The sequence below is a fragment of the Nilaparvata lugens genome, chromosome 4, assembly GCF_014356525.2.
Source record: "Nilaparvata lugens isolate BPH chromosome 4, ASM1435652v1, whole genome shotgun sequence".
In the NCBI taxonomy this organism is placed as follows: Eukaryota; Metazoa; Arthropoda; class Insecta; order Hemiptera; family Delphacidae; genus Nilaparvata; species Nilaparvata lugens.
The window spans coordinates 53,617,278-53,630,747 of record NC_052507.1 but is presented as its reverse complement, the minus strand read 5'-3'; the positions used below and the strand labels follow the sequence as shown (position 1 = coordinate 53,630,747).

The following is a 13,470-nucleotide window of genomic DNA, read 5'->3' as shown; positions in this document are numbered from 1 at the left end:
AGGGGAGCATTGATGCTATTAATGAGGAATACTGACAGTCAACGAACTATTATACATATTCTCCAATATTTTTATCGAAAGCTACCTTATATTTTCTTTGGTAAAACAATCAATGTTTGGGAATAATTGATCCATGGGAAAAGCGCCTTACTTCTATGCAAGATATTTTCACATTAGGAAAAGCAACAACAGCTATTTGGCCGTTCTAATAAATAACCCCTTTCTTCCACCCAAGTTAAATTTTGGCCGAATTTCCTCATTCTTTACAAACAGATTCCACAACGGACACTTCTGAAGTTGTTAAAATACCCCTTTAAGCAGTTTTCGCGATCTGTCAGATATACAAACAAAATTAGTCTTGATAGAATAGGATCAATTGATAGAAGCAACTCCCGCCACAGAAGTTTGTTTTATGAAAAATAAAAACTATCTATACTCCCAGGAATAGCTCTGATTGAAGCAGCAGTGCCCAATCAATTCGTTCTCGATAAATGCATTTCAATTAATTCTTCAACTTGGTGCCAACCTAATGAAATCAACTTAATGCCAACCTGAAAAAATTATTAATTGGTCGCCAGTTATCAACTGTTTCAAAGAGGTACTCTCTGTAGATTATAGTTCTATAGTAACATATGATATGGACATTTCAATTATAATTAAGAGATAGGGAGAAGAAGAATATACATGCTAAAAGACGAACTTTAAACCCTTAAAAACCACCCTTAGAGTTGAAATATCGCCAAAAGATTTCTTAGTGAGCACCTAGGACGTATAAGGAAGCTATATTCTAAGTTTTGTTGCAATCCATCCAGTAGTTTTCCAGAAATCGTGATCAGTGAGTCAGTGAGATAAGAATTTTATAAGTATGAAATTCGATTATTTTTTAAAGTCGTCAAAACTAAAGTAGTTCAACTTGAACTTGTTTGTAAAAAGACACCTATAAGCAACACGATGGTTTACAATAATAATTAAACAATATTTTACCTACTTTTGACTGATCATAATACATTACAGGTAACAAAAGTTGGCTATATACACTTGAATCTCAATATTGCAGTGTAAAATTAGATCTCACAGTGTGAGCCTTGAAACTTTTCACAATCATGTACGAGTCAAACCACGAGCGTGACACGTCATAATGTTTTCATTGTACTTGACTGCTCGAGATTAAATTTTCATGCAAATTCTTCGCTTTTCAAATGAGACCGGCAAAATTTGCATGTTATTAAAATTTCATCTATGCTTTTCGTTTTTTTCATAAATTCAACTGAAGTGGCTTTCTTCTAATAATGTACAAAGTAAACCGGTAGACGGAATGAATAATTAGGGTATCAGAAAATGTTATTATAATTAAACACAGAAGAAACCTGTTACATTCTTTCATCAGTATCTCCCATCATCCACACACAAACCTAGTAGTCCAGACATAAAAAAGGGGTTTGCTTGCAATATATATTGTAGTTCTGATTTTTTTATATATTATTTGGATAAGTCCAGAACCAATTTCTTCATGCAAAATTTTCTTGTGCTAGATACAGAGTGGGCCAAAACCTCGTTTTTTGGTTCATTTTTCAGTTTTAAGCTATTTCCGCCAAATCCGTTAATCAGACAGAAAATTTGTTCTCGCCTTTGTTTTAGATTGAAAAATTCTGAATGAAATGAGATCATTCGGAACTCTCTATCTCTAATGAGTACTGAATTATGATTCTTCAAAAATGAGTAAAATTTAAAGAAAAAATAAATTTTCTAGATCGTGTAGTAAGCTGCGACAAATGTACATCCCACTTTAAATGCTGATCAACCATTACTCCAAGATATCTGATACTGCTAACCTTCTCTATTTCATTACAATTAACTGAACACCCTAAATCTACATGACTAAGACAATTTGGAGAATGCAAAACAAGTGACATATTAACTGGCTGATTCTGTATATTCAAGGAAAAAGAGATGTATTTTGTTTTGGACAAATTCAGAGTCAGTTTTCTTCTATCAAGCCATTTTTTTACTTCTCCCAGTCCCCTAGCAGCTGAGTCATATGTGCTAGCCCAGTTTTTCATCATGAAAAATTAAAACTGCATCGTCTGCAAATGACAATATTTTCCCATTGATTAAATTAAGGTTACAAAAGTCATTAATATAGATCAGGAAGAGGCAAGGTCCAATCACTGTTCCCTGCGGGATTCCCATTTTAACAGATTTATATTCACTAACAGTGTTATTGACTCTAACACATTGTTGCCTATTCTTTAAATAACTGCAAAACCATCCCAGTGCCACATCCTCAAGACCAAGGCTACGGAGACAATCAAGTAGACGATCATGGCAAACTGTATCAAAGGCTTTTGCAAGATCAAGAAAAATAGCTATTTGTCTCCTACCTACATCCAAGTTTAAGATTGTTTCTTGAACAAAAGCAGCAATTGCTTCCTGTGTTCCCATCCCCTCTCTAAAACCAAATTGATTTTTTGACAGAATATTATTCACTTCCAAAAATTTGTAGCTGTCTCTTTACACATTTTTCAATTATTTTAGCCAAATTCGAAAGTAAACTTATAGGTCTATAGTTGGTAATTTTCCTTTTGTCTTGTGATTTGAATATTGGTTTTACTACAGTTGTTTTAAAAGAATCTGGAAAAATACCTTGTTCAAAACTTACATTAATAATGTGTTTGAGTGGAGAGGCAACAATACTTTTAACAGATTTTAAAACAGATACAGTAATGCCATCATGACCAGGCCCAGATGCACCTCTAAGACTCTCGATCGCCTCCACAACCTCAGTCTCTGATACATATTGAAAAGTAAAATAATCTTGCGGATTGTGGGGATTGTCTGGTTGCAAATCGTCACCAGGCTCACTAGGAATATTTTGTACCATTTTCTCTCCTATAGAGATGAAAAAATCGTTAAAAGCATTAGCACATATATTGGGATTATCCCTAGCACTATAGACATTACCATCAATTTCAATTTCTTCCAAACACTCCTTCCTTATTTTACAACCAGCTACCTCCCTAACTACATTCCAAGTCCGTTTTACATCATTTCCAGCCTCCTCAATTTTTCTGCTATAATACAATCGTTTAGCTTCTCTAATAAGGACTGTCAATCTATTTCGATAACTTCTAAAATAATTTCTCAGATTTAAATTGAATGGTTCCTTTTTACATTTGTTAAATAGAGCTTGCTTTCTTCTAATAGAAACTACTAAAACTTGAGTAATCCATGGCTTGATTTTTTAAAACCTCGAACTAGATTTGGCTACATTTATAGTGGATTTTTCAATATAGCTTTGTAGAGTTGCTACAAAGTTATCTGTTGAAACATTAACATCAATGTGTCAGCATTGTTTGAAAGGGGAGCATTGATGCTATTAATGAGGAATACTGACAGTCAACGAACTATTATACATATTCTCCAATATTTTTATCGAAAGCTACCTTATATTTTCTTTGGTAAAACAATCAATGTTTGGGAATAATTGATCCATGGGAAAAGCGCCTTACTTCTATGCAAGATATTTTCACATTAGGAAAAGCAACAACAGCTATTTGGCCGTTCTAATAAATAACCCCTTTCTTCCACCCAAGTTAAATTTTGGCCGAATTTCCTCATTCTTTACAAACAGATTCCACTACGGACACTTCTGAAGTTGTTAAAATACCCCTTTAAGCAGTTTTCGCGATCTGTCAGATATACAAACAAAATTAGTCTTGATAGAATAGGATCAATTGATAGAAGCAACTCCCGCCACAGAAGTTTGTTTTATGAAAAATAAAAACTATCTATACTCCCAGGAATAGCTCTGATTGAAGCAGCAGTGCCCAATCAATTCGTTCTCGATAAATGCATTTCAATTAATTCTTCAACTTGGTGCCAACCTAATGAAATCAACTTAATGCCAACCTGAAAAAATTATTAATTGGTCGCCAGTTATCAACTGTTTCAAAGAGGTACTCTCTGTAGATTATAGTTCTATAGTAACATATGATATGGACATTTCAATTATAATTAAGAGATAGGGAGAAGAAGAATATACATGCTAAAAGACGAACTTTAAACCCTTAAAAACCACCCTTAGAGTTGAAATATCGCCAAAAGATTTCTTAGTGAGCACCTAGGACGTATAAGGAAGCTATATTCTAAGTTTTGTTGCAATCCATCCAGTAGTTTTCCAGAAATCGTGATCAGTGAGTCAGTGAGATAAGAATTTTATAAGTATGAAATTCGATTATTTTTTAAAGTCGTCAAAACTAAAGTAGTTCAACTTGAACTTGTTTGTAAAAAGACACCTATAAGCAACACGATGGTTTACAATAATAATTAAACAATATTTTACCTACTTTTGACTGATCATAATACATTACAGGTAACAAAAGTTGGCTATATACACTTGAATCTCAATATTGCAGTGTAAAATTAGATCTCACAGTGTGAGCCTTGAAACTTTTCACAATCATGTACGAGTCAAACCACGAGCGTGACACGTCATAATGTTTTCATTGTACTTGACTGCTCGAGATTAAATTTTCATGCAAATTCTTCGCTTTTCAAATGAGACCGGCAAAATTTGCATGTTATTAAAATTTCATCTATGCTTTTCGTTTTTTTCATAAATTCAACTGAAGTGGCTTTCTTCTAATAATGTACAAAGTAAACCGGTAGACGGAATGAATAATTAGGGTATCAGAAAATGTTATTATAATTAAACACAGAAGAAACCTGTTACATTCTTTCATCAGTATCTCCCATCATCCACACACAAACCTAGTAGTCCAGACATAAAAAAGGGGTTTGCTTGCAATATATATTGTGGTTCTGATTTTTTTATATATTATTTGGATAAGTCCAGAACCAATTTCTTCATGCAAAATTTTCTTGTGCTAGATACAGAGTGGGCCAAAAACCTCGTTTTTTGGTTCATTTTTCAGTTTTAAGCTATTTCCGCCAAATCCGTTAATCAGACAGAAAATTTGTTCTCGCCTTTGTTTTAGATTGAAAAATTCTGAATGAAATGAGATCATTCGGAACTCTCTATCTCTAATGAGTACTGAATTATGATTCTTCAAAAATGAGTAAAATTTAAAGAAAAAATAAATTTTGATGAATTTTAGTTTTTGATCAACAATATCTTCCGATTGTTACCATTTAAATGTATAATTAAAACCCCCTATGGACGTATTTTTGTACTCTACAATTTGAGATCAAGTAGAGCGCTCTATCTTAAATAGATTTCAAGGTACACCTGACAACAATGCTGCTTGTATTGTGAAAAACACCTAATTTGTAGCTTCAACCATCATCACCAACTAAATTGTCGTCACATTGATATTTCGCACAATGATAAGTTCATGAGATTATGTTTTATGAGAATCACCCGTTAGATGCACTTCATTTCAGTATTTCCTAGAGAGGCGCGCATAAGACAAAATTTCAAGGATCAAAATTTCAAACAAGTTTCCTTTTGTATGTAGCACAAGGAAATTTTGCATGAAGAAATTGGTTGTGGACTTCTCCCATGTATCCAAATAATATATATTAAAAAAAATCAGAACTACAATATACAAGTATATATTGCAAGCACCAATGTATTATAGGACTGGACTATAGAGCTAATGTGAAGATCATCAGCAAAACAAAATTCGTTATAGCAATTTTGTAAAGACTGCTTATCAACGAATTTCTGTCCCAATAGAATATCATTCCTTCTCATGAGAGAGTCACACATTTGCAGTTTACCAATCTTTGGGCACTCCTATAATAGCCAATAGAATTGTTTTTATAATCCCAGTAGAGCCGTAATATAACGAAAGTGAAGCTTAAATTTCGTTAATGATCAACCAAACCACCTACCTATCAACACCTAAAATTCAAACAACAATAATCAAGCATTCTCCGATTCCAAGAATGAATGCATAGCTGCTCAAATCTCCACCAATTTATGTAAAGACAAACAATATTATATAAAGGTGCGTACAGATATACGCGCCGCGAACATGAGCAATTCACTTTCAATCAGCTGATGCCAAGCTTTTTATATCTGTATCTTACCGTTTCTGTAAAAATACAGATATAGTCAGCTGACTAAAAGGGAATTGCTCATGTTCGCGGCGCGAATATCTGTACGCACCTTAATAGTAGTTTCAAATAGCATTTAATCTTGTATTGTTTAATATTGCTGAAATTCATACCTACTTACTTTCTCATCAATATGAAAAGTTTGATATGTTATAAGATATTTATCTGCATATAAGCCTGTAATCATCAAATGAGTTTCAGAATAATGAAACTCATGTTAACTAAGTTCAATGAGTGATCATCCCTTACTTATTTATAACTAAACTACCATTCAGACAAGCATAACCAATCAAAGTGATAAATAGTGCATTCATTGTAACACCACTGAGTTGAATGATAGATAGTTTGTTAAGTACTGTTTACCAAATTTTAATCAATGAACATACATTTCTTTTAGAGAGGTTCACTTATGATAATTTGCATTGCTTAGGAATAGCATAGCAGCAGCAATGTTGACAGTTGAAAGTAAATCTCTCTATAATAACACGATTACCATTCAGATCTCAAACCCCAAACAATGTCAGCATTCATAGCGCATTACATCAATGCTTTCCATTCAACCAAATCTGACAGTTTGACGTGGATCTCTCTATAATAACCCAACTACCATTGTGATGATGATATCAACCCCCTAATCAGACAAGGTCACAGTCCCCGTGATTGACCTCTGTGTGACCTCTAGGTTGACCTTGACCATGGAGACAAGCTGATGTTGTGCACTGCCCTGCTCTATTGATTGTCCCGAACAGGGCTGGCAACAGTGCGCAAGCGCACAACTACCGCAATGACCGTGACACGGGGCGTTGCATCAGCTTTGCAACGCAACGACGGCACCGGTTAGTTAGGCTTGCAACTCAATGAAGGTGAAGATTATCATCATTTCTATGTTAGAATAATGGTTACACATGCAACGTAATTATGCAAAGTACCATTGGTAGAAATATTAACATTATTGGTACGGTATGTTAGCAGGGGGTTAGGATATTAGTTGAAAATTATAAAATCAGTTAAAAATGTGGGAATAAAGAGGGGTTACCTCACTATTATCAAGAAAGAGAATAAAGAATAATAAATACGAATAAGAAAAAACAGGATACCTTAGGTGGGGGGGCTGGATGTGAAATTTGGGTTATTTGGGGGGTTTGTCATAGAGCTTTATGGTGGGGGCACCCCTGAGGATGCAATATTTTGAAGAACAAAATAAAGAAGATACTGCTTACAATATTATGAAGATGGAAATGAAAAAGACAATTATGAAATAAATGAACCTCTGCTAACTAATATGGAAATATATCCCTTTTATGGACGAATAAGAGGAGGATCTTATACTGGGAGGATCTTTATTTCCAGAACGACATCATTTGAAAGAATAACCTATTTTCAGAAAGATATAATCGCTATGTTTCATAAATAAATTGTCATAACTAGAATTTGTTGATAATTTTAATATTCTAATAATATGCAGTGCCTAAAAACTATTTAAAATATGGTGTCTAACCATAAATTTTCATTTTTGAAACATCCTCAATGTATCAAACATCCCAAACATCCTCATCCTCAAACATCCCATGTTGTATCTTTGAGGTAATGGGTGTAAGTGGAATGGAAGAAATTTTATCAAGTTGACAACCAAGAACCAACACAGACCTTCATGTTGGATTAGCTCTCTTTCATAATATGAATATTATTTAAACACATAAGACTACAACAAACTTCCAGATGAAACGCACCTATTCAAATTTCTCAGTATGTGCTCAGTATTGAACAATCGAAAGATTCATGGCATTCATATTATAGAACATTTTTTTTATTTCAATTTATTTATTCATTCTTACAATAAGTAAATCATTGAAACGATAGGGAGATGATAAATAAGTTAACCTTGTTCTATTCCTCTCTCAATTTAAATTCAATGATTATTTCTGAACAGATAACTTCAAGCTGCTGATATACTGGACTTGTTTAGTGAAGCTTGCTAGATCTTGGTATGATTTAGATGAACCTTAAATAATCGGATAAGAACTTTGTATTAATGATTTGTACAAATTATGTCATTTGATCCTCAACAGAGCACACTCTCAACATTCTATTCACTTATTTACATATTATTCAAAACCTGAACCATAATTTTCCATTGAAAGAATCCAATATAATATTGCACAATAAAATTAAACTAAATTAATAAATGTAGAAAACTCAACTTCAAGGTTCATCAACGAAAGTGTCAGACACCTTTTCTAATAAGTTGAACAATCAAAACATAAGTTTTAAAATGATAAACATTTATAAAAATAAACCTAAAATAGTAAGACTATTGATGTCATAGAACCACTATTACATGATGTCATACTAATAATTGGGGATGTCATAGAGCATAATTTTATAGAATTATAAACAGTTATAAGAATAGACCTAAAATTGTAAAACTTTTGGTGGACATAGGTGGTGTCATACTAACAGTTCTATAATTTGAGAAGTATTATCTGAAGTAATATTTCAGAAAGCCGTTCAAAAAATCTTAATCCATTTTTTCCTAGCTTATTAAGCACATAGGCTACTGCTGCGGTGTGAACTGTGCACTATGGGTAACTCAGATGTGATCCCAGGCTTGAAAGAGGCAGCTAGGTCTGACAGTAGCTCTTTCCACCATACATTTTGGGGTATGCTGACATCACTTACTAAAGTTTATTCTAAAGATTAATGTTTTTGTCAATGCATTTTTACAAAGATGAGTGGTAGAAAAGCCTTGACTCTGTCCAATAAAGAATAGGCTATCTTCATTTCAATTGAATTCTGTCTTGATGAATCACTTCTAAAGCAATTAAGTCCGTATTACTTCAGACCACTATGCTCGGCCACAATGTTATCGAGTTAGTAGCGGGATAGAAGTACTTTTACCTTCGTACTTTTTAAAGTCAGAACAGCTAATATTATAAAAAGGCTTTCTAGTCCTAACCAATGATCGCTGGGTGTATGTGAACACATGTCAAAATCGACACCATTAAAACCATCTGTTAAATTTAACTGCACAGCACAAAAAAAATACCATTGATTCTTACTTATGAATGATGAATACCCTACTGGTATAATTCTTACTAATACATTTCCTGTGTACCAATAGGTGTACACTCCCATATGAACCTACCTATCATTTCTGCTTAACAAAGAAGAATTCAAAGGTAATCAAGTTCATGAATTCTTTGGTAGCATTTTACTATTTTTATACCTTGAGAAGAGTATCTGAGTTATAGTGATTGCAACATAACAAGGGACAAATAGGAACAGGTTAGGTAAGGCTAATGAGAAAATCTACCACATTTCCATCTTTGAAATTCTTTATTCAGAAGATGGAACTTTTCTGAGATAATTTTATATTTTTTAAGTTCATTATTGTTATGTACTAATGATTCCTTGAACTGTAATTTTGACACAGCTGTAACCGTCATATAAAAAAAGTATTTCGGTTGAAAAAGTGATCATTTGAGGCCAGTTTAACTATCTAAGGGCCGTTTGCACAGTGTAAGTTCAAGATAAAGCTTAAACCAAATCTATATTTTTTTGTTTAAACTAAAATTCCGTTTGCGCAGTATCAGTTTAAACTCTGTATTGAGTTTAAACTCTGGGAAAGTTTAAACCTCCAAAACAGGAGGTTTAAACCAAATAATTTGGATTAACTAGACATCTGTAAGATTTGATGAGGAAACAGCTAATAGGAAATCATTTTTCGACGGTTGTTTTTAATGCATCTGTATAGACGCTAATAATTATTTAGGTTATAGTGAACCATTATTGATAGAAATGACAGGAATTGATAGAAGTTTTTAGTGCGATTGATATTAATTACTGCGAAGAAATTCTGGAACTGAGTAAAATTGGGCAAAAAACTAATCATTTAAATTTCTGGGATGATAGAGAATTTTTTTAACGGTTTGCTTGATTAAAGCAAGTGCCAATTTAGTATTTGATAAAATAAATCACTTGATAGAAATTAAGGCAATTTTTTCAGTGGTCTTTGATTAGAAAACATGTTTTTAATAACACATAGGTAACTGAGATATTTTGCTTTCAAGAGATATCTAATAAACGAGGAAGACCGTAGTAGATTCTGATAACAAAAAAAGGTTTTATCTTACATTCTAGATTATATTTTTGGTGTCAACTAAATATAAGTTTGTTTCTAATAGTAATATAGCATTTCATCATTTTTTGAAGAATTTCTTGATCGCTTTTTACTTTTATTACCGTACAGCTTACAGCTCTATGGATTTTGAACCAGGAAATAGTAGCTACATAACCTCAATTTACTGATGGTTTGTAAACAAATAGCAAATTTTCTGTAAAAATTACCCTTCCTGATATTATAAACGATGACATTCTATTAACAACTTAAACTAGTTTAACTTAAACTGGATTAGTAAATGCACTGAAAAAACCGATTCAAGTTTAAACTTTCAGATTAACTTAATCGAATTTAGCAATCTATACTGTGCAAACGGCCCTAAGTAAGCAATAATTGGAGCAGGGCAAAGTAATCTACGGCATTATGTCATTCTATTGGAGAACCAAGCCAAATAAACTTTACTAAACAACAAACATTGAACTTGCCATAATTAGACGCCTATTTACTATGAAAACTTGTGGAAACAAATTTAGATACTACAGTAGGCCTAGGCTATAAATGTCTAAACAATAAAATTTTTTCAAGTTAATTGAAATAGTGATTGGATTTAAGCAGTCAATTTGTAAATTCTTCGAACTCTCTGTTCAAAATATACATATTGACTGCTTGAATACAATCACTATTGCATAAAAATGTGCATTTGGAAAAAATGAAGAAGTTACGTTAGTCGTGACCCTTGTGTCCTGGGAACCCACAAGCGTTATTTCACGAAAACAACAAGTCACAGAGCAGTAACACTCTACAATTCTACATCAAATTTGTAAGTTTATTGACATGAATTAACATGGTCACAATAAACAGTGGAGCGAACGGAAGCAAAATTATAATTGAAAAAAAATGCCTGGGACCTTGGGACTCAGGGTCACGACTAGAGGGTTTAAGTCAATTAGGCTATTGTTTAATTCTCATAAAATACAAAAACGGATTTCCATTGAAATTACTTTGTAAAATTGTAAAGTAGGTTGGCACTTGGTAGTGGAAACTTTACAACAATAACCAGGACCCCGCCAGCAAAAAAAAAAATCAAGTGATTTTTCTCATTAAACAATGAAACAATTTTCATTGAAATATTAAGCTCAAGTACACAAATTGTAATCGAAATTTGAAAATTCCATCACCGGTTTGACATAACCAAACTTTAAGGTTAGGACACACTTTTATTATTTTGGATTTCAAGTAATATAAATTGTAATTACCTCGATCGAACTGCTTCCCTGACGGATCAATGTCTTTAACATTAAAAATATCTTCAAATAAAACTCCAGCCATGTTTAATTTTCTTTTCACACACAAAAGCTTACAACAAGAGTTTGAACCTTTGAACAGAAACACAGACACGAGGATTCGAAATTATACCACTGCCATTGTGAGTTTAGCTTAGACACCAATCAACAGATCGTGGCCTTTTGTGCGGCCACGTTTAGTAGCAGTGGACTATGTTATCAAAGTCAGCTGTTTTTGAAGTGAACCTTTAACCTTAAATCAAAATGAGTATTATGACGTTCAATTAGAGGCAAAATTTAAAACACGCGTAAAATTACTGGTCGAAATTAATGCGCATAATATACAAAAGTGTTTATATAAGGAATAGTTGTAAATCAAAGTATTCTGAACATTAGATTTGACATTCTACAAAACAAAATACAAATTGACATGGCAACGTTACCACCTCGGAAAAATTCAACTCCGATGCGAATATCTAAACAACATCCTACACCTTTACAGGTTCTTTTACAAATGGGGTTTCCTCAGCATAGAGCGTGAGTCTACAATAAAATTTCAATATTTTATTCAATTATTGAGCATCACTTTTTGTACTTTTTACTATGCGACAGGAATTTGCTATAATCCAAGAGGTTATGACACGCACCATGTTACGGTACTTTTTGTTTACGTCGTAAACAACCACTCATTTCTATGACAGTTTGATGATTCTATGCTCTGCAAGAAAAAACTAGCATCTATATATCATTTTAGTTATGTTTAATTAATTCATTTGTAAGTTTAAATATTTTATTTTTCAACTTAATTTGAATTTTGTTTTTCAGTGAAAAAGCACTTGCCGCAACAGGCAATCGTGGTGTTCAACTAGCTTCCGACTGGCTCTTAGCACATGTCAATGATCCCACACTTGATGAAGAAAACTGCCGAGAATATGTTCTATACGCTTGTCCTGTGGGCCCATTTCTTGATCAACTGCAACTTTTTTGGGATAAATCCAAATCAGCTTGTGATTGGAATGGAGCACACAACTTTCTTCCTCATATCACTCTTGTTTCTTTTTTCAAGGTAAAATTATACTAAGTACTATCACTATAGTTTTCTTCAAAATCAATTTTAAAGAAAGTATTTTGTGAAATCTATTCGCGAAGTAACATTTTGCTTGGGTAATAAGATGAGAAACAATAGATAATAAAGCAAAGAATGGAAAAGCTTCAAGTTAGATTCCAAACCATCGAGATAGTAAATTCGACATGTAACAGCTTTTATTTAATGGTATTGGTCTCAAATAGTCATCCCCGTGTCACTGTTCATGCCAACTCTTAAACTGTCAACTCATGTTGTATTGCTTTGAATAGGTGCATTGTAGAGCATCAATACAAGGTCCTCGTTTTTTGAACAAATATGCAAACAGCACCAAGTGTAATGTTAATAAGTTGGACCAATCTAGGTAAGTTAGTTTTTAACTCAGCCACATTTTAATGATCACATTAGTAGGTAGCTATTTCAAGTAACTAAATCAATTACTGTACTTTCTTTTAAAAAAAGTATCCAAAGAATCACATTAATTTATTCAAAGATTATTCTGAATGATCTACTTCATTCAAAGACTTTTGTAAAAGAACAACACATCATTCAAATCTTAATACTTCTTAGATGAAGAAACTTTACCGTACCGACTTGCTTCTTGTATACAGAGTAGGGGTAGGATCTCATTGGATGCACGTATGTGCAAGTGCACGTGAGGTCATGCACGACCACGCCCGTAGCTAAAAAACAAAATCTGAGAAGGGCCATAGAAACATGTTGTGACTTGCCTGTAGCTGCTCAAACTGCACGGCACCAGCAAGTGCACGCTTTCAGTGTGAATTTTCCTATGGCTCTTTTCATATTTTGTTTCCGATCTGCATGCTTGGTCATGTATGATCTCACGTGCACTTGCACATTAGTGAATACAATGGGATCATAAACTAACTTTCAAATGGAAA

The 13,470-nt window shown here is 33.2% G+C and overlaps 2 protein-coding genes across 3 annotated transcripts in view; one reads left to right on the top strand and one right to left on the bottom strand.

Moving 5' to 3' along the window:
* Window positions 1–11,642, bottom strand: part of LOC111053043 (DNA-directed RNA polymerases I, II, and III subunit RPABC3) — a 212,016-nt gene extending 200,374 nt beyond the window's left edge. The window contains exon 1 of the mRNA XM_039425852.1: window positions 11,458–11,642. Within this exon, the coding sequence (XP_039281786.1) occupies window positions 11,458–11,530 (73 nt within the window). The 5' untranslated portion in view covers window positions 11,531–11,642. The remainder of the gene's footprint in view (window positions 1–11,457) is intronic.
* Window positions 11,643–11,711: 69 nt separating this feature from the next.
* The window catches only part of LOC111044378 (protein UBASH3A homolog), a 31,816-nt gene continuing 30,057 nt past the window's right edge, over window positions 11,712–13,470 (top strand). Inside the window, exons 1-2 of one of the 2 annotated variants that reach the window (XM_022329504.2) lie at window positions 11,712–12,021; window positions 12,310–12,550. In XM_022329504.2, the coding sequence (XP_022185196.1) occupies window positions 11,915–12,021; window positions 12,310–12,550 (348 nt within the window). In that variant the 5' untranslated portion in view covers window positions 11,712–11,914. The remainder of the gene's footprint in view (window positions 12,022–12,309; window positions 12,551–13,470) is intronic. The other variant, XM_022329503.2, reaches the window with a different exon arrangement.